This window comes from Aethalodelphis obliquidens, unplaced genomic scaffold (assembly GCF_003676395.1).
Source record: "Aethalodelphis obliquidens isolate GAN/ISIS:26980383/991018 unplaced genomic scaffold, ASM367639v1 scaffold13, whole genome shotgun sequence".
Lineage (NCBI taxonomy): Eukaryota > Metazoa > Chordata > Mammalia > Artiodactyla > Delphinidae > Aethalodelphis > Aethalodelphis obliquidens.
Genome location: NW_020837957.1, coordinates 7,030,963 through 7,049,162, shown reverse-complemented (window position 1 = coordinate 7,049,162; position 18,200 = coordinate 7,030,963). Strand labels below are relative to the sequence as shown.

At 35.7% G+C, this 18,200-nt stretch overlaps 1 protein-coding gene across 1 annotated transcript in view; it reads right to left on the bottom strand.

Annotated features, from left to right (window-relative positions):
- Nucleotides 1–18,200, bottom strand: part of LRRC7 (leucine rich repeat containing 7) — a 506,342-nt gene that overhangs the window by 299,802 nt on the left and 188,340 nt on the right. The window contains exon 4 of the mRNA XM_027114043.1: nucleotides 15,513–15,715. Within this exon, the coding sequence (XP_026969844.1) occupies nucleotides 15,513–15,715 (203 nt within the window). The remainder of the gene's footprint in view (nucleotides 1–15,512; nucleotides 15,716–18,200) is intronic.

Here is an 18,200-nt window from a genome sequence, read left to right as displayed (position 1 = left end):
GCCTGGTCATATTTACATTTGGATCTACCACTGTTGGCTGTGTGAAGAATAAATTGGGGTAAAGAAAATCAGGTTTAAGACACATCATCAATAAGGAGACTGTTTCATTAGTCTGTTGAGAGATGATGAGGGCCTGACAAAGCCTCTGTTCATAGGGTGGAGAGAGCAGATTTAGGAAATATTTAGGTGGCAAAGGTGATAGGACTTGGCCACTGATGTAATGTGGAAGGTGAGTAAGTAGGAAGAGTAAAAAATGACAGGGTCCTGGCACTGGGACTGAATGGATAGTCACCAACTGAAACAGAGACTATAGGACAGGAGACAGGTTTCTAGGGGGAAATCAGAAGTGCTGAGTGTGAATATTCAAGTAGGCCCAGAACATACATTTAATCTGAGGACTGAGGGGTAGGGCTGAGCTGCCACAAGAGATTTGTGAGTCTTCAGTACAGTGGCTGAAAACGTGAGGATGGATGAGTGCGATAATCTAAAGAAAACAAGAAGCTCCTTGCTCCTCTCCCTTGAAGTTGTTATTGTAAAAGTCACAAATGAAACTTCATTGCCCCGTTTAATGGATTATCTAGTTTTTGCCTTACTTGGCCTCCCTATTCCATTTGACCATGTCATCACTCCTTCCTTAGAAGCCTTCACTCCCTCAGTTCCGTGACTATGCTTCTAAACAGAGTTCCCACTTCTGTCTGCCAGCACCTCCCCACCTCCCGCCCTGCTGGCCTTGGTTCTGCTCCAGTTCTCGGGAGGCAGTTTCCCTGCAGGCTGATGGCAGCATTTCACGGGCAGTGAAGAAGCAGCCACCATGAATGTTAATGAGTAAATTCACGTGGTGAACATATATGCAAGCGTTTATGCAGTCAGTTCTTAATTATTTAGAACAAAGAAAGAGAAACTTTATTCCTATCAAAGGCCACTGCCACACAGAAAAGAGATAACTGAGAGCCATGGGACTTAAATTCAACACAATTAACCTTTTTTGCCACCTCAAAAAAAAAAAAAAAAGAGAACAAACGTTTATCATCCACTTCAAATTTAAAGAAAATAGAAAACTCTCTAGGTAGTCAAGTAGCATGCACACATGCCAAAATGAAAAATCAACAGCAAGGCTACATTGTTATCAGGAAATCAAGAAGCAGCAAAGAGGTTCTAAAGAGAGAGAGATACTATGGTCATTTTCTGGAATCTCTGGTCAAGATTCAACTCATGTATTGCTGTTTTGGGTTCATTACAGAAACAGCAAACCATCTCTTTGTATAGAAAGGATAAAATCTCTAGGATTTTGTTAAAATTAATTTTCACATAAATTTTGAAAGAAAAGATATCTGCAAAAGATTTTCTCTCTTTTTATATCACTATTAATTTAGAAAAGAAAATAACTTCCTTTCTGCAAAGTGATACTATCATTTCTCATTTTATAGAAGAAAGTCAAGTTTTTGGTTTTCTTTACGGTATTACAGCTCATAAAAATCGCCAACATTTGTTGAAGCTTTTATGCTTTGCCAGGCCCCATACTCACTTCACGTACGTTATGTTATTTAATCTATAACAATGAAGAACAATTACCACAAGGTCAGTAGTTAACAAAAATAAGATGTAGGTAAAACAGTCCGACAAGGTAGATGGTATCTCCTAGATGGGGGAGAAACTGAGATTGAAAACCTTCCCCAAACTCAAATTCAAATTTAAATCTGCCTGATTCTAAACCTCTACAGCTTTCCACTACACCAGACATTTCACTGCTAATTGCTCTTCATCTCAGCAACTAGAGTTCTAGTGAAATTTTGGAGCTGACCTTTGAAGTTAAATATACCATCCAGCAGGCAAAAACTGTGAGCTTACATTATTCATATCCTTGGCTTCTCTTCTTTTCCATCAGCACTCAGCACCTGACTGTTCACTATCTATGGAGTCTAGTCGAGGGCCTCTTCACCACCTACATCAGCACCTCTAACAACAGAATACAACCAAAACAATTTTTTATCTTCATAATTCAGATGAATTTTGTGTTTGATTCCATAACATATTCACTTTTCTCTCTTAGAAATCTTTTACTTAATTGTCAACCTAGAAAAATGTATTACATGTATGCTATAGTAGATGCTAACATATCTGTACTAATTTTTGGAAGCAAATGTTCACATGTTGATTTTTACATATTACTATAGGTCAGTTTTATGTTAGGTCAACTTCATTGTAATCACACTGACATAATCCCATGTTTCTATATCAAGTTGAGAATAGCCTGACTTCCCAGGAGTCCCTGGTCAAGAATTGGATCATGAAATTGTTCTAAGCCTCATAAACACTCTAGAGAAATTATTTCTCTAGAAATTTAGAGGATCAATATATAGAAAACCAAGCAAATAAAAAATGAAGCAAATTTAGGGAAAAAATACACTAGAGAAATAATCCTCCATCAATTTCCTAAAGGCTGATTTAATTCTGGGAGTCCAAATTGCTGCATTAGTAGAATGCTCTCTCTGATTTAGAACCACTTCATATACTAAGGACGTAGCTGGGAAATGAATAATACTAAAACCTGTATTAATCAGTTAACTATTATAAGAACAATTGAAAAGAATAGATAGCAGATACTGACCCTCCTTTATAAATTTACGTTTTCATTTTTTATGTCATTTAATTTGCTCAAATCATACCTTATAATTTACTTGAGCATCAGACATTCACATTTACCAATGTGTCTTATGGATCATTTTCAAAAGAAAGTACCATAATATGGTCAGATTTGGTCAATGCTACCAAAAGGTTAACCCCTGGTGCTTCTTCTATTCCAGCTCAATTCTCTTATTTTTCTTTTTATTATTTTGAAATTAATTTTTATTTTTATAAAAGCATTATATCAATTCATTGCATCTTATCGTTTGCATCTTATCATTCCTCCTCTAAAGGTAGTTGCTTTAAACTGTTTAAGATACTATTTCTTGTATTTTCGTCTATATTTCTAGAGAACACAATGTGTTTTTACTTCTTGTTTATCAATTGCAGACATTGCCTATTTATTTCATATATTGCAGTTGAAAAGTCATATCACTTTGCACCACCACAACCACCATCACTCTCTTTTTCTTCATCTTCTCATTATACTTACATCTGAATTTTTGGTTAAATCAGTAATGTTTGTTTGCACATTGTGTTTGTTTTTTACTCATACTTTTTTTTTTCCCCTGAAGTTTCTTCACTTTTTATTTGCTTGGTTTTCTATGCATATATCTTTAATTGTTTCCAAATGCTCCAGCAGCTCTGACAAATGCCCAACAGTAATATTTCAAAATGCTAAAGCTCATCAGATTTTGCTAGGCCCACATTTTATTCTGGAGGACTTTACTCCTGCACCCAGTATAGCCAGCTCCAGTATGGGCAGATAGCTCTGTCACTGTGATGCACACATGGCTTCCACAGATACTCATTTGCTACTCCACTGAATTGGGCTCTGGTTTCCTGGATCTCATACCTTCCTTCTTTTGGTTCACTTTCACATCCTCTAGTAGAAAACTGGGAGTCACCTGTGACTCATTTTTCTCCTTACCCAGAAATCAAGATATCAAACAGATGACCAAACCCAGTAAATTCTGCCTCCCCAAATCCTCTCCAATATGTGTCCATTTTGTAATCTTTAGGGTCACTACCCTGGGCCAGGCCACCATCACCTCTCAGATTCTTACAAGCTCTGCCTAACTGGTCTCCTTGCCTCTGGGCTTAACCTTTTATGTCTATTCTTAGTGCAGCTAGAACTATCTTTCTAAAATATATATCTGATCTTGCTGCTACCCAGGTAAAACTTTAAATGAATTTCCACAAATCTCAGTATAAAATTCAAACTCTGTATCTTAGCATGGAAGGCCTTTACAATTTCTCCAGCCTCATTTCTCCCATTGTCTCTTTTGCACTACATTTTTAAGCAATACTTAACCTACAGTTTCTTACTTATCTGTGTCTTAGTTGCAATGATATTCCTCAAGGGGAACTCCACTGAATGTTTCCAAAACACCCATTGTGTCCCACCCATCATAGTAGACAGCATGAAACATACTTGATGCAATTACTTGTTCAATGTCTGTTTTTCTTGCTAAAGAGTACCTAAATCTATTCAGTCATTATTTTCCCAGTGACTAGCAAGTATCTGGCACAGAGTAAGTATTTTTTCATGAAGAAATTAATGAATATACATACTCGGTTGCAAACTCAATTTCCTATAGGACCTAGATGGGTAACTTCATTGTTGGGGGCAGCCTGAGTGGGATCTGTGGCAAACTAGATCTGCTCCATCAAAAGAGCCTATTGATATGAGACACTAAGTCCCACCTAACTGCTACCAACTAAGCATATGGACACCTCCAGATCTTCCTTTTTTTTTTTTTTTTTTTTTTAAATAGAGGCCAGGAATCTGGACTTTTTTGGTAAAAGTTGGTATTTTACAAGTTGGCTACAGCTCATTTTCAAAAATAGGCCAAACAAAACATGGCTGCTTATTTCTGATCTCTGGTTGAAAGATAGTTTTGTATTGCCAGCCTTGCTCCGATGAGGCTCAGTTTGAGATCTCTCAGCATCTTTTGGGGTCTTTGTGAGAATGCTCGTCTGATAGCTCACATTTTGCATCTAAAGCAGAATTTGTCATGTTTTTGTACACAATAGCCCCTTCCAATATATTTTTAATAATATCATTTTTAATATCATTTTAATTGTATCAGTTCTCTAACTTGAAAATTATATCATCCTTGATTCCTCCTTCTTGTTTATCCTCCAGTCTAGACAAATGCTAAATTCTAGAAGGAAGGTCTTCTTTCAGATTAGTCAAGCGGAAAGGACATGGGATTTGGAGTAACATTCTATTGCTAGTCCATAGTTTCTATTCTATGGACTTTGCCATTTTCTAGTTGTATAACATTTGGTAAATTCTTTTAAACTCATTGTGCTTCAGTGTCCTTGGACTTAAAATTAGGATAATGAAACTTATTTGTCAGAGTTGCTCTAAGGACAAAAGAGCTACTTCATATGAAGTGCCTAGCACAGAGTAGATGCTCCATAAATGTTGAATTTCCTGTCTTATGCTCTTTTCTTACCTCTTCCATCTGTCTTCTTTTCCTTTTCTACTGCTAATACACTGGTCCAGGCATGTGAGCTAATATGAGTTTAGAGGAACTTGGCTTTTGCATCTGTTTCTCAACTACCTGCCACTTCACGGAAAAACTTCACAAAATATAGGTAATTTATATACTTAGGAACCTTAATTCCTTTGTAAATTATATTCCTCTGTAACCCTAAGCTTCACATACCTCATTCTCCTATGCTCTCAGCTCACAGTAGGATTGCCACTTGTCATCTTCTTGGTTCACTGACTCCAGTATTTCTTTAACATATTGAAACCACTATCATTTGAATTAAATTTCAATATCCATCATGTCCCTTAAGTCCTACCAACCAACATCATCTGTACCCATATTTTCTTTCTTCTCTCTTATTAAAATGGATGAAATGTGCCTGTTCCTCTCAAAGGCAACCCCTTCATGCATTCTGTGTATCCTGTGTCCTTTTGCCTTCAGGACTTTGCTCATATAATTATCCCATCAATTTCCTTCATTTAGTTTCTCCCCCCTTTCTTCTAATTTATTCTTACTAGTGTACAAATGTGCTTTAATGTCATTGATCTTAAAAAACAAATAAACAAAGCTTATTTTGACCTCAAACTTCTCTCTAGCTTGTCTCATTTCTCTGCTTTCTCTCAACAAAACCTCTTAAGAGAGATGTATATATCATATACATATATACATATATACATATATATCCACCATTGTCTCTTCAACCCACTTCATTGGGTTTCCACCCAACTAATCCTATCAAGGTCACCAATTACTTCTATACTAGCAAGTACAATGGTACCTCTTCTGATCTAAGTCAATTTCTTCTCTTAAAACATCTCTGTTCTTAGCTTCCATGACAACAGCACATGGGTTCCTCCAATATCCATAGCAACTCTTTATCTCCTTGCTTTCCTAATTTATCAATGGAAACTCTTTCTAAATCCCTTTTCAGGCTTTAATCTCCTATCTCCCAAATCCATTCTAATAGCAAATCCTATTAACTTTACCTACAGAGCATGCTTCTATTTTCTTCACTACCACCAATCTAGTTGAAACTACCAACTTCTCACCCATATAACTACTGTAGCCTCTAATCTCCTTGCTTCCACTCTTAACTTACCACAATGTATTCCCACATTGCATCCAAAGTGGCATTTAAAAATATATATATATGTTATTTAAGATCACCATTAAAAAAATTCTTCAGTGGCCCCCTATCTCACTTTGGATAAAATCTTAAGCCCTTTCCTCGCTTGCTTGAACTTACAGGATTTAGCTCCACTGTCTATCTACATCTCCTACTGCACCTTATACAGCTTTCTCCTCACTCATTACACATCCATCTTCTTTCTGTTCTTTGAACATGCCTCATATATTTCTACCCTAGAGTATTTCCTCTGCCTGGAATGCTCTTTCTCAGATCTGCATGGTTGACTCCCCCTGTCATCCAAAGCACAACATAAAGGGTCACTCCTTAGAGAGGCATCTACTGTCCTCTCAACCTAAAGCAGTCTCTCAGCAATTTCCTTGCTTTAATTTCATCATGATACTTGCCATTATCTAACATTTTCTCTTAAATATTATTTTCATTCCTTCTTTGCAGGAATGTAACTTTTGTGAGAACAGGAGGTTGTTGGTCTTGCTCAATAATGTATCTCCAGCTCTAGAAGAGTTGTCTACACATATTTGATACTCAGGAAAGGTTTGCTGAATGAATGAACAAATCAATGGATATATTTTACCTAAAATTTGTTTTCTATATAATTTCCAAAAAACTGGCAGTAAAAATCAGCAAATGAGTTTCATTCTCATTGAAATTTCAGTGAGATTTGATATTTGGGTAAAGGTTAGCAATAAATGATGGGATGAGTAAGTCTTTAGTTGGAAGATAAACCAGTTCAAAAACTGACTGGGCTACTACAGAAGTCCCAGTTTCTCACTGACACACATAATAAAGAGTTGTTGGTACTATCAACTTTTGAAACAATAAAACATTGTAAACAAAAATAGAAATCTGAGTAAGAAAAAAATATCTAAAGTTTTCCACATATAAAAAATGTTTTTTATAAATTTGTCCTACATCTTACTTTCCTTTGGGCCCCTAGAGAGTCCATCTACATTATTTATTGAAAAAAAAAAAACAAACCTACACATTTGAATGCCAAAATGATTGCAATAAAAGAACAGATTTGGATAAAGACGTTCCAGGCAAGAGATTAAACAGTTAGATTTTTATTATTTATGCATCACTCACGTGACAATTTTATTTTGGACATGGTTTTTATCATATTCAGATGAATTCTATACCTTTGGTGCTGGAGGACAAAGTAAATTCACACTATGCACACTGAACACCTTTGAGGGAGTAAGAGAGTTGGAAAAGGCCATTCTTTTCACCTTTATTGGATCTTCAGAGAGCCCTCCATAGCTATATGTGGAGCTACTTACGTAACATTTCATGGTTATAGACAATTCTATGTTTCTACAAGACAAACACTTAAGGAATTACCTGTTAATGTGAAATTTGTTTTTAAAAATGAGGCAACTTTATTAAAGAAGTGGCAGCTTTTATATTCTGCATTTGAAAATTTAGCCCATGTTTAATCTAGAGCAAATCTTTTCATATTTTTTACACATGACAATTGTTTAATCAGCAACTATAGTGATTCAAGTAGTTTCTTTTACTTTGAAAGATTCCTCTTGAGTAGAAGAAAAAAATAATCAATGATCATTCAAGCTTTGATAAACAAATCATAATTATGAACAAGCAACTCAGAATTTGTCCCCCTAAAACATTTCTTCTCTGGCTCCTTTGATGTCATTAGACTTCTCACAAAATAAGCAAGTGCCCTTGATTTCAAACAATTTAATTTAAAGGTGTAAGAAAAACACGGCTTCAGGCTCCCAAATTCTAAGTATCAGACATCAGTGAATTAAAAGAAGAAAGAATCAATAAAATTGCAGATATATGATGTGTAGAATACTGGAGGACACTTTGTTTTTTTTTGGCTTATCTGGAATCCATTTCCCTTTTTCCATTAGAACATCAACCTTCTTTTTAAGAGCATCCTTAATTGTATAATAATATTTTGGGAGGCATCTGGAATTTGAATCTTGAATAAATGTCATGGTTACATGGGGGTGTTTGGAGGTACACTCCTCACAAGAGCAGCAGTGTGTGGTCCGTACTGTCATTGTGCTGTGAATTCTGTGCAGCAACTCAGAGCTCTCTTGGTTTCTACCCTTTTTTTTCATGTAAAGGTCTTCAGGCTCCTATTGATTTTGAGCCTGAGATATATTTTGAATAAATGTTCATCTTTACCATACCTTTTTATGGCCTATAATAAAATAAAATAAAATAAAATAAAAAACTGACACAACTGTAAATCCATATTAAATAGTAAATCATAGCCATTTGTTGACCAATTAACATTTTCTTGTTATTGTAGTACTGTATTTGTCTAAATTTATGTTAAAAAAGCCAATCAACTTCATTAAACATATGCCCTTTCTTATCAAAATAAACTATTTCTCTTAGCTCAAGAGTTATATATCACTTTGCCGTTTTTATAGGGCTTTCATGTACTTTATATTATTTGGTGCTCATGGCGATCCTAGGAGATGGGCAGAAATAAATTTGTTAGCATCTAATGCAGAAGAGGAAACTAAGGTTCAAAGGGGTTAAGTAAGATGTCTAAAGTCACATGATGAGCTCATTTCAGAACTTGTGTTAAACCTAGGTCTTCTCTCTTCAGAATTTACATTTACTGTAGTACTTCTGTGATAATAACCAGTAACTACAGTCACTACTCTGTTTGTCAGAATACTTCCTTATATTGTTCATCATTTTTATCTATTTAAAATGAATCTCAGATGAGTGAATCACAAAATGTTAATTGTGAAAGGAATTTTAGAGGGCTTTTTTCACCCTCTACTACCATCATGTAAAAGTATATTCTTTGACATCCCTCCTTTGACTGCTTCTAGAGTCAAAGAGCACATTTCTTAACTTGGGAAAATATTATGTCGAAGCTCTATTTTATATGGATAAAGTACTTAGAGTTTGGGAGTAAGAAAAAATGCAGAGTGTACTATATTAAGTAGTGGATTATGGAGGAGCCACAAAAATTATCTCACCTCACTTCAACCCCAAGAATCAGCATCAAAAGTTAAGAAAAGGAAAAAAAAAACAAATTAAATGAGAGAGTTTGATTTTCTCTGTTCTCTGCAGATATGTGCCCACATTTCCTGTCCTTCCCTACCTCTGGCCACTGTCAGAGGTCTTACTCTGCAAAATAATACACACTGTTTCAGAGGGAGTTATGCCGATGTTTTATAACAATGAAAACTTATTTCGCAGTATCTTACTACTGGTTAACACTATTGAATTGTACTCGAAATCTTCTAGATATATAATTGAGCCTAAAGTTTTGTTGGGGAAGTGAGTGACAGTGGTGGGCATTGTTATTTTGTGTAAGATAATGGGTAAAGTTTCTCTAGGAAGGTGATACTTGAGCAAAGACCTGAAGGAAATGAAGCAGCAGGCCATGTGGAAGAGCACTAGCAGAGGAAAGAGTGGGGACCAAATCTCTGAGTGGAGAGCTTGCTTGGCTTTTATGTATAGGCTCGGTACAAACAACTCCAACATAGTTGTCAGAACCTGTTCATTGGTCATTAACTTGGAGCTCTATTTTACCTGCTGGATGCTGGCAAATGATTCAGGTACATTTTTGTTGCTTATTTATTTTCTTAAAAGTCCGTGGGGATTTCTTCCATTTCATGGCCAATGACTGGATCCAAGCCATGACAAAATTTTCACCAGTCTAAAATATCCCTCTTTGATAAAGTTTTCTCTGTTTTATAGTGGATGATCAATGTCTTAGCTATACAGCCCTGCATGAGTGGTCAACACAGAATCGTGAGCACCATGCAAGTGTTTTTCTGTAGCCCTTGCCTGGCACCTGGCTTCTCAATGTCTGTTTTCTTCCCAGAAGAAGCAACTGCCGATATGGAGGTGCTTGTTTTTTCTAGCATCTCTTAGCTCACTGACAATATTCTACACTAGACGTAATATTGTTAAGATGATGAAGCATCTGGGAAGCATGTCCTTGAAAAGCGGTCTAAGGAACTTGGAAACTTGTCTTGGAAAACAGAACTCTAAGGCAAAACAGAACTCTAAGGGACTCTATGAATTCCTTTAAAATATTTTAAGGATCAAGGCAGTAATGCCAGAAGCATAATTCCTCATCCAGGGAAGGCAGGCCTTAATAATCTTAGTAGCACTCTGAGTGCCCAGCCAAGTTTTAGATGGATAGATAGGTGAATGGATCTACACCATTAATATACTGCAGAACTTTCTAACAATCAGAACTTTCCAATAATACAATGGTCTACTTCTTAATTGAGTGACTTCTTCCATAATAGAAAGGTTCATGAAGAGGTTGGATGACTATTATAATAGAAATAAGAGGTAGACATTTCTGCACTGGGGGCACAGTTGGAATAGTTACTAGCTATAGGTTCTTGGAAAGCAGTGGTCCCTGGCAACACTCATGGGGCACAAAGCCAAACTTTAGAGATACATTTTGACTTGTTACCATAGCATAATCTCTTCTATCCTAACTAACACATAGTCTTTGGTTTTAGTTTTGGATAGGAATTTAATATCCCATGTGGCCTAAGATAAGTTAATTAACTTTTCTGGCCTTGATTTGCTTATTATAATAATTGAGGGCTTAAATAAAATAACTTCCAAAGTTGCATTTACTCAAAAATGACATAACGTGACTCTGTGAATCAAGGAAATTCTCTGGGGAAGTGGTGGTATTAGCCCTCACAAATGTGCAGGTGTAGCTATTTGGGTCAATAACCTATCACCAAATATGGGCAGAGGATTGTTTTTCTAGAAGATGTCTTTGGAGATTTCAGTTAGAAATGACATCATGCCACAACATTTTTTGAGAGAGTCAATACCCAGAACTATCTTGAAATGTTACAAAATCTTACTATTGTACCCAGGGTAATTAACATGGAAATTTTCCTTTATCTATGGGAGGAGAATGATAAATACCAATTATTGATTTTTTTCTATTGCAGGTACTCCACAAACATTATCACACCAAGTACCCTACCCTCCTATGTATCTACCTATGTATGTATGTATGTATGTATGTATCTATCTATCTATCTGTATAATCCCAGGAGTTGATGATATTATTTCCCAGCTAAAGAGTTTCTCCCAGTTTCTGAAGAAACTGAGGCTTTCAGAAAATAAAATACCTTCCCAACCAATTAGCAGTGCTAGGATCTAATCCCAGGTTTGTCTGAGTCCAAATCCTAAATTCTTAATCTCTAAAATACTTCTGGGTAGTTTATATGGGGAAAACTTTGTAAGTACAGTACTGCAGATTTAGTCCCGTCCTCTTTTATACATGGATAAATTAACCTCTTCTACCAAATTCACTCTGTGTCTTTCAATTTTGGTCACATATTGACTTTACCAAAATTATTTCTTTAATCTTTTTTAAAGTTCCTCTTCAGTTTCAAGAAGTTTCTCTGTAAGTTTTCTCTTTATTGCTCTTTTTTTTCACATTTGTCTTCCCACTCTATTACTTCATATATAATATAAATATGTGATCGTCTCTTACTCTGTCTATAATTTTAAGTTTCCAGTTCCAAATAACAAGCAAAGCAGTACTAAATTATAAGCTGTGTGGGTTTCTATCACTGTGTGAAAGGCATGTTATTTTGTATTTTTACCTTTCACTACAAAAAATTAAGCAACACAGATTGAACTATTCCTAATCAAAACACTACCTGTTCTTTCATATCTATTTTTTGCATCTTTTCTGACACACTCTTGACATTCTTTTCCTAATGCCATTAACCTTGACTCTGTTCCCTACCTGCTTCATAAGAATGTACAGTACAGACTCTTGGCCAGCTAGAACATTCTCAGTATAAAATATCTGAATGAAAATAATTTTTAAAATGTATAAAAGGTAATTCTTGCCGTAATGTAATATTAAGAATACAAATAGTTATCTCATTACTCAATAAATCTCAAATCACAATGGTAATAACGTCAAAATAATACCAAGAAAACAGTAAAATAAGATGGCAGACAAAAAATACTTCATTTAATCTAACTTTGAAAGGTTTAAATCCCCTAAGGGCTCAATACTTTGCCTACAAGTCCTTACAAACTTTGATTAAGAGGAACTTTTCCTTGAAAAACAGCGATTTTATAGCATTTTGTTTGTAGTGTACATTGTGGTAATCTCTCCAACAGTTCTTCCACCTCATTTCCTTGTGTTGCTGCCAGTAAGCACAACTCTACAGAGGTGGCCCATCATTGTTTAACCCAATTAGAGTAATTTCATTTTTCTTGACATAGTGGATCCCATAGCAAATGGACTGGATCAACAATGAACATGTGACACAATTAAGGTCAATGAGACCTAAGGACAAGTTAAATGAAGAATTCTGGGGGAGACACATCTCGTCCTTCTCAGAAAAAGAAAAAGTTTTCAGAGGCCAAAAATTTCTAATTTGGGATGCTGTGGACGTGAACACTAGAACAGTTCTAGCCATTCTGCCCCATAAGGGAAAGCCAGCCTCAGAATAAAGCTGATCCCACACAAAGCAAATAGAAACATAACAAGTCTGGAGCTTGTTCTGAGATGCATTTTCCACTTATGTGAGCCAATCAAGCCTATTTCTTGTTTAAATCAGTTTGGATTGGTTTTTGTATTACTTGAAACACACATAATGAGCCCTAATTGATATGTCAGTCCTTTTGTTTCTTAATTTACCTATTTTTCTAATAATGCACAAATATATCCATGTATTATTGTAATCAAATCTCAAGTCAGATAATTTAGATCATATCTCAATATCAGATACTTTAGAAAAAAGGAACTTACAGGGCTGTTTTAGGAAACTAATAATATTGAACTTTGGGAGTCAAAGAAACCTTGAGAGATTATGTGAAAGGTCTTTGAAATACATAAATCATACCAATAACAAAAGACAACTATTTCTCCTGAATTCTAATACATTGCAAAAGTGTTATCAAATCCTTGGTTCACTTGTATTATTTTTATTTATTGTTAATCCAAGCTCTCTTCATTAAGCCCCTAGTGACTGACTTGATATGTAAAACTCTCCAATGGCATTTTCTGCCTGATGCATCAAGTCAAACAATGCTGTGTAACTCTCAAGACCTTTCATAATCTGGGTTCCCTCTGTTCTCCCTACTCTACCTACATATGTCAGCACTTGCCCACTTGCACCTGCAGCTGCAGACTCTTCACAGCTTTGCTGCTCCTCTCCTCTCCCTCTACATATATTCCATCTTAGTTTTTGCATCTGTGCTTTTTGGTCGGGCCCTTCCCCATCCCCTCCAAGAGTGGAACTCTTCTCTATACACAAGCTCTCCCACAGGATTTGGTTCTTTGGCCCTGATTATACTTTATTGTGTATTCACCTCTAACGCTTCAGTTTTCTCTGTGATTAGGTTGTCAGATCCTTGAGAGCAAGGGTTGAGATTTATTTCTATTATAACCCCCCTAAAGCTTCAAATACTGTGTAGCAGAGTAGATATTAAATGAGTATGTACTTGATTAATTAACCATATTTTTTACTATTTGTCTTACAGACTCTGTTGCATGCATCTAGAAAAAGATTTTAAATGGCTGGATTGCCCTAGGGCTGCCAGATTTAAGAAATAAAAATATAAAATGTCCAGTTAAATTTTAATTTCAAAGAAATAACAAACTGTTTTGTGTTTTAGTATAAGTATACCCAAAGCAATATTTGGGATAGAATTATACTGAAAAATGGCCTGTGTTTTAGTTTAAAAGTTACACTCTACTGGATGTTCTTTATTTCATCTGGCAATTCTAGATTGACCTGATCTAAAAAAAACAAAACTTTGTGCTTAATTTCTTAAATTAGAGCTAAATGCCACATTTATGAATTGCTTAACTTTATGTAGTCTTACTAATCAAGTCCTATAGTACATGAAGTTCTCTGCATTGTTTCATCTAGCAGTAACAACACATAGATTGAGTATCCATTATGTGAAGGTCACCATGTATCCTCCTGTACAGGGAGTCAAAGATGAAGAATGAAAGATTCATCTAAGATGAATAAGATCTTTCCCTCTACCCTCAAGTAATTCATAGCCTGGTGGAAGACACAGCCCATTTCAGTCCAGCCTCCACTTATGTGCAATCTGGATGTTAATCCATATGGCCAAAATCTTTTAGGTCTGGTTCAGCCCTCCTGGGCAAAGATTCAAGATGACACCATACACACAGGTGGTCAAAAATGAAGGATATTGGTTTTGAAGTACACATTAAATAGTTCCTGTCTCTGAAGTGTTATATAAACACTGTAATCCATTATCCTAAATGAAAACAATCATTCAAAAATCCTTTTGATCAGAGCATTTTACTCTGCTTTTGATATTAACTTAGTTTTTTTGATGGGAGATTTTTTTTTCTGGTTCTTGCATATTTAACATGCATTTTTTTTAGCACAAGCAATGGAAATGTATTGCATGACATTTTCCCCCTCTTAGCCCTTAAGTTCTTCACGGGTGAATGCCATTCCAGCTACTTAACCTGAGTCACTTATTTAGGTGAACAATAGGATCCAATGATTTAGATTTTGAACCTTCTGCTGTGTGGCCTTAGTCTGCTGTAACTAATCTCTCCAGTGTTTTCTGGTCATAGGAGACATTTTCTTTGCATAGCACAAGATCATAATGGCAGTGCATATGTATGTGTGTGTAAAGTTTGACATTAGTTAAAAAATCTTAGCTACACTATATGTATAAGTTGTATGCCATATAAATTCAGTGATGTTTGTAATAACCAAAAATTTCAAATTCTAGAAATAACAGCATGTTTTTCATAATAGTATACTTGACTCTTCGTGTGTGTGTGTGTGTGTGTGTGTGTGTGTGTGTGTATGTAAAAGCATTTCTTAGACTTGTAACATATAATTCAAGGTTTTAAAACAATGTCACCTTAACATACAACATACAAATTTTCAGTTCTGGAATAAAGAGTACCATATTTTCCCTTTCTTTTCTAAACATAAGCTATTGATCTCAACCTACCAACCTGTTATTTTCTTGGAGATCATCTTCAGTTAAAATAAAAAGGCATATTACATAAAATTATGATTTCAATGGAGTTCAATTGGTTATTGGCATATTACATGAAGTTGCAAACGGAGTCACATTAAAAGGAGAATATTGGGAAAAGTTATATTAATTTGAATGATTTGTCAATTACCTAGATAGAAGGCTGTAGTTAGCATTATCATTATGCCAAGTCTCTGGAGTTATGAAATACTCATTTGAAGTATATATTTTAGGTTATCAAAAATTACCTTTGGTAGCTCTTCAATTTGATTGGCATCTAGGTAAAGTTCCTCTAATGTCCGTTCAAAGTTAAAGACCTCCTTTGGCACCTGCTGAAGGCTGCAGTGGGAGTAATCTAAAACTGAGATGATTTCTTCTTCACCTCGGAAACATCGGCACGGCACCAGACGGCCGATGATTTTCCGCTTGGTGGTCATCTCCAGGCACTGCACTAGAGAAAAACAGAAAAAAAACCAACTGCTTAACTACCTGCCTTTGGAAGGCATTCTTATAATATTTAAAGCTTAGAAATTTACTTATGTTGTATATTTTATAATTATATAATGCCTTAAAGAAGTTTACATAAGACATGCACATGCAATAGATCATTTAATCCTTAAACAGCTCTCCAAGGTATGTAAAGACATGTTCTTATTCCCATTTAACAAATAAAGAAATGGATTCAGAAAGGGTCAGAATCACATAATCACACAGTTTTGGAATGGCAGAACTGGGCCAGAATACAATCCTGACTTAGCACAATGCTTACATTCACACTTGAAACATGGAACTATGTTTTTTTTTTAAATTTTATACAAATTGCAGTGCAGAACATAAACCTCCAGAATTTGTTGGAGAAAAACACATTTCTCTCATTTCTGCAAAATAGTCAAGTTTTACCCATAAGGTTTATGATATCCTCTTTTTGACTCAAATTTATTCCATTAATCAATAATTATTTATTGGGCTTCCCTGGTGGCGCAGTGGTTGAGAGTCTGCCTGCTGATGCAGGGGACACGGGTTCATGTCCCGGTCCAGGAAGATCCCACATGCTGTGGGGCGGCTGGGCCCGTGAGCCATGGCTGCTGAGCCTGCATGTCCTGAGCCTGTGCTCCGCAATGGGAGAGGCCACAACAGTGAGAGGCCCACGTACAGCAAAAAAAAATAAAAATAATAATAATAATTTATTATAACTAATATGCTCCAAGCATTGAACTAGGTACTGGGGATAGAGATGAACTGAACAAAGCTCCTATTGGAGCTACAGTTATTCACTTCAGAATAAGAATCTGTCCCTATGAATCCTTTTATTTTAATGGGAGAGAACAATCATGGCAGAAATTTCTGACATCCTGGCATGTCTTTCTCTAGGTTAAAATGACCAAATGCCATGAAATCTTGCACAAAATTGATATCATGGCATCTATAACACTTTATTAAAGTTACTGTTTTTCATGTCATTCTTTCCCTAGACTGCAAGGCTATTGAGGGTAGTAACTGTGTTTTGTTCATTTTTACATTTGTATTGGTTCTTGACATATAGTAGATATTCAATAACAAATGTAAAATGAACAAATCAGTTCATGAATGAATAGATGGATACATTTGGGACTCTCTCCCCAACCACCAACAGATACTGATAATTTGCTTGAAAAATTTCTCATTCTAACTAAAATGTCACTACCTCTGTGAATGTCTTCCAGGATAAATGAATAGTGTCTTCCTCTGAGCTCCCAGGGCACTAATCACATTGCTTCCTAATTATGTGTACTATTTCCTTGTGTACTGGGTGAGTTCTTGAAGGAGAGGATCTTGTCTTATTCATCTTTGAATTCTCAATAACAGTACACAGTTTGCCATCTGCAGAAATAGTACTGAATGAGCATCAATTTGAAACTCGCATTTTATTCATTGATTTGTTTTTACTTATCAGCATAAACTTATTGCCGAAACAGAAAGTAGTGATAGTTCACAAAAATAATATAGCATTTTGTTTTGAAATGGCTTAGATTAAATCAAATTTGGAGGCAAATGAATACAATATGCTTGAGAGATGTTGAAAGTGCAGCCCAAAGCCATTTTTATTCCTCCTTTTACTTATGAAATTAATAAAATTATATTTTGGGACAGGTTCATGAGTCAGCTCTTATAGAAGGTTATAAGAACATGGTAATCTTTAGAAGGTTTAACTAAAAACATTAAAAAAGATGGTCTTTCCTCTCCATTACTTTCTATCTCTTGAACTCCTACACTTCTCATTTCTGGGAGCTTGAATCACAAGGTTTTGTAACTTTTATTTTACTCGACTTTCCTTGAAAGCCCTGATTGTAGGTTGATCTCTACATGGGATCTAGCACATATCAAGCAGCCAGTAAATGCATCTAGTAAATATATGACATATATTAGGTACCTAGTTCATATTTGTTGAGGTTATTGCAGTTGTAAAGGTAAGTGATGATGGCTCAGGCTATGATAGTGGCAGTGAGGATGGGGAGAAGTGATAGACTGGAAAGGTATTTAAGAAGCAGAATCCAAAGTGTGGGTAATGGATTAGATGAGAGGTGGAAGGGGTGCTGTGGAGAGAGGGAGAAGTCTTGAAAAATTCCCAGGTTTTTAATTTATCACTAGTAGCCACGTTGACTACCCAGCTGTGATGCCGTCAAGCTGACTCAAGGTGTGTATCCTGTCTGTCTCTATGACTCACAGGTGAGGAATCAATTGTTCATATTTTGTTTTTGCCCAGTTCCTTGCACTCACCCTTTTGTGCTGAACCTTGTAGCTATTTCTTGATACCCATCTGTTGCTGCAATTGCAAATTTTTTATTATGAAGAGAAAAAAGAGAATATCCAGGCCTGGACCTGAACCATTTGGCCAAAGAATCCACTGTCCACTAAGACTTTTGCAATTTAATTCACTTAGGACTGCTTTCCCTTTT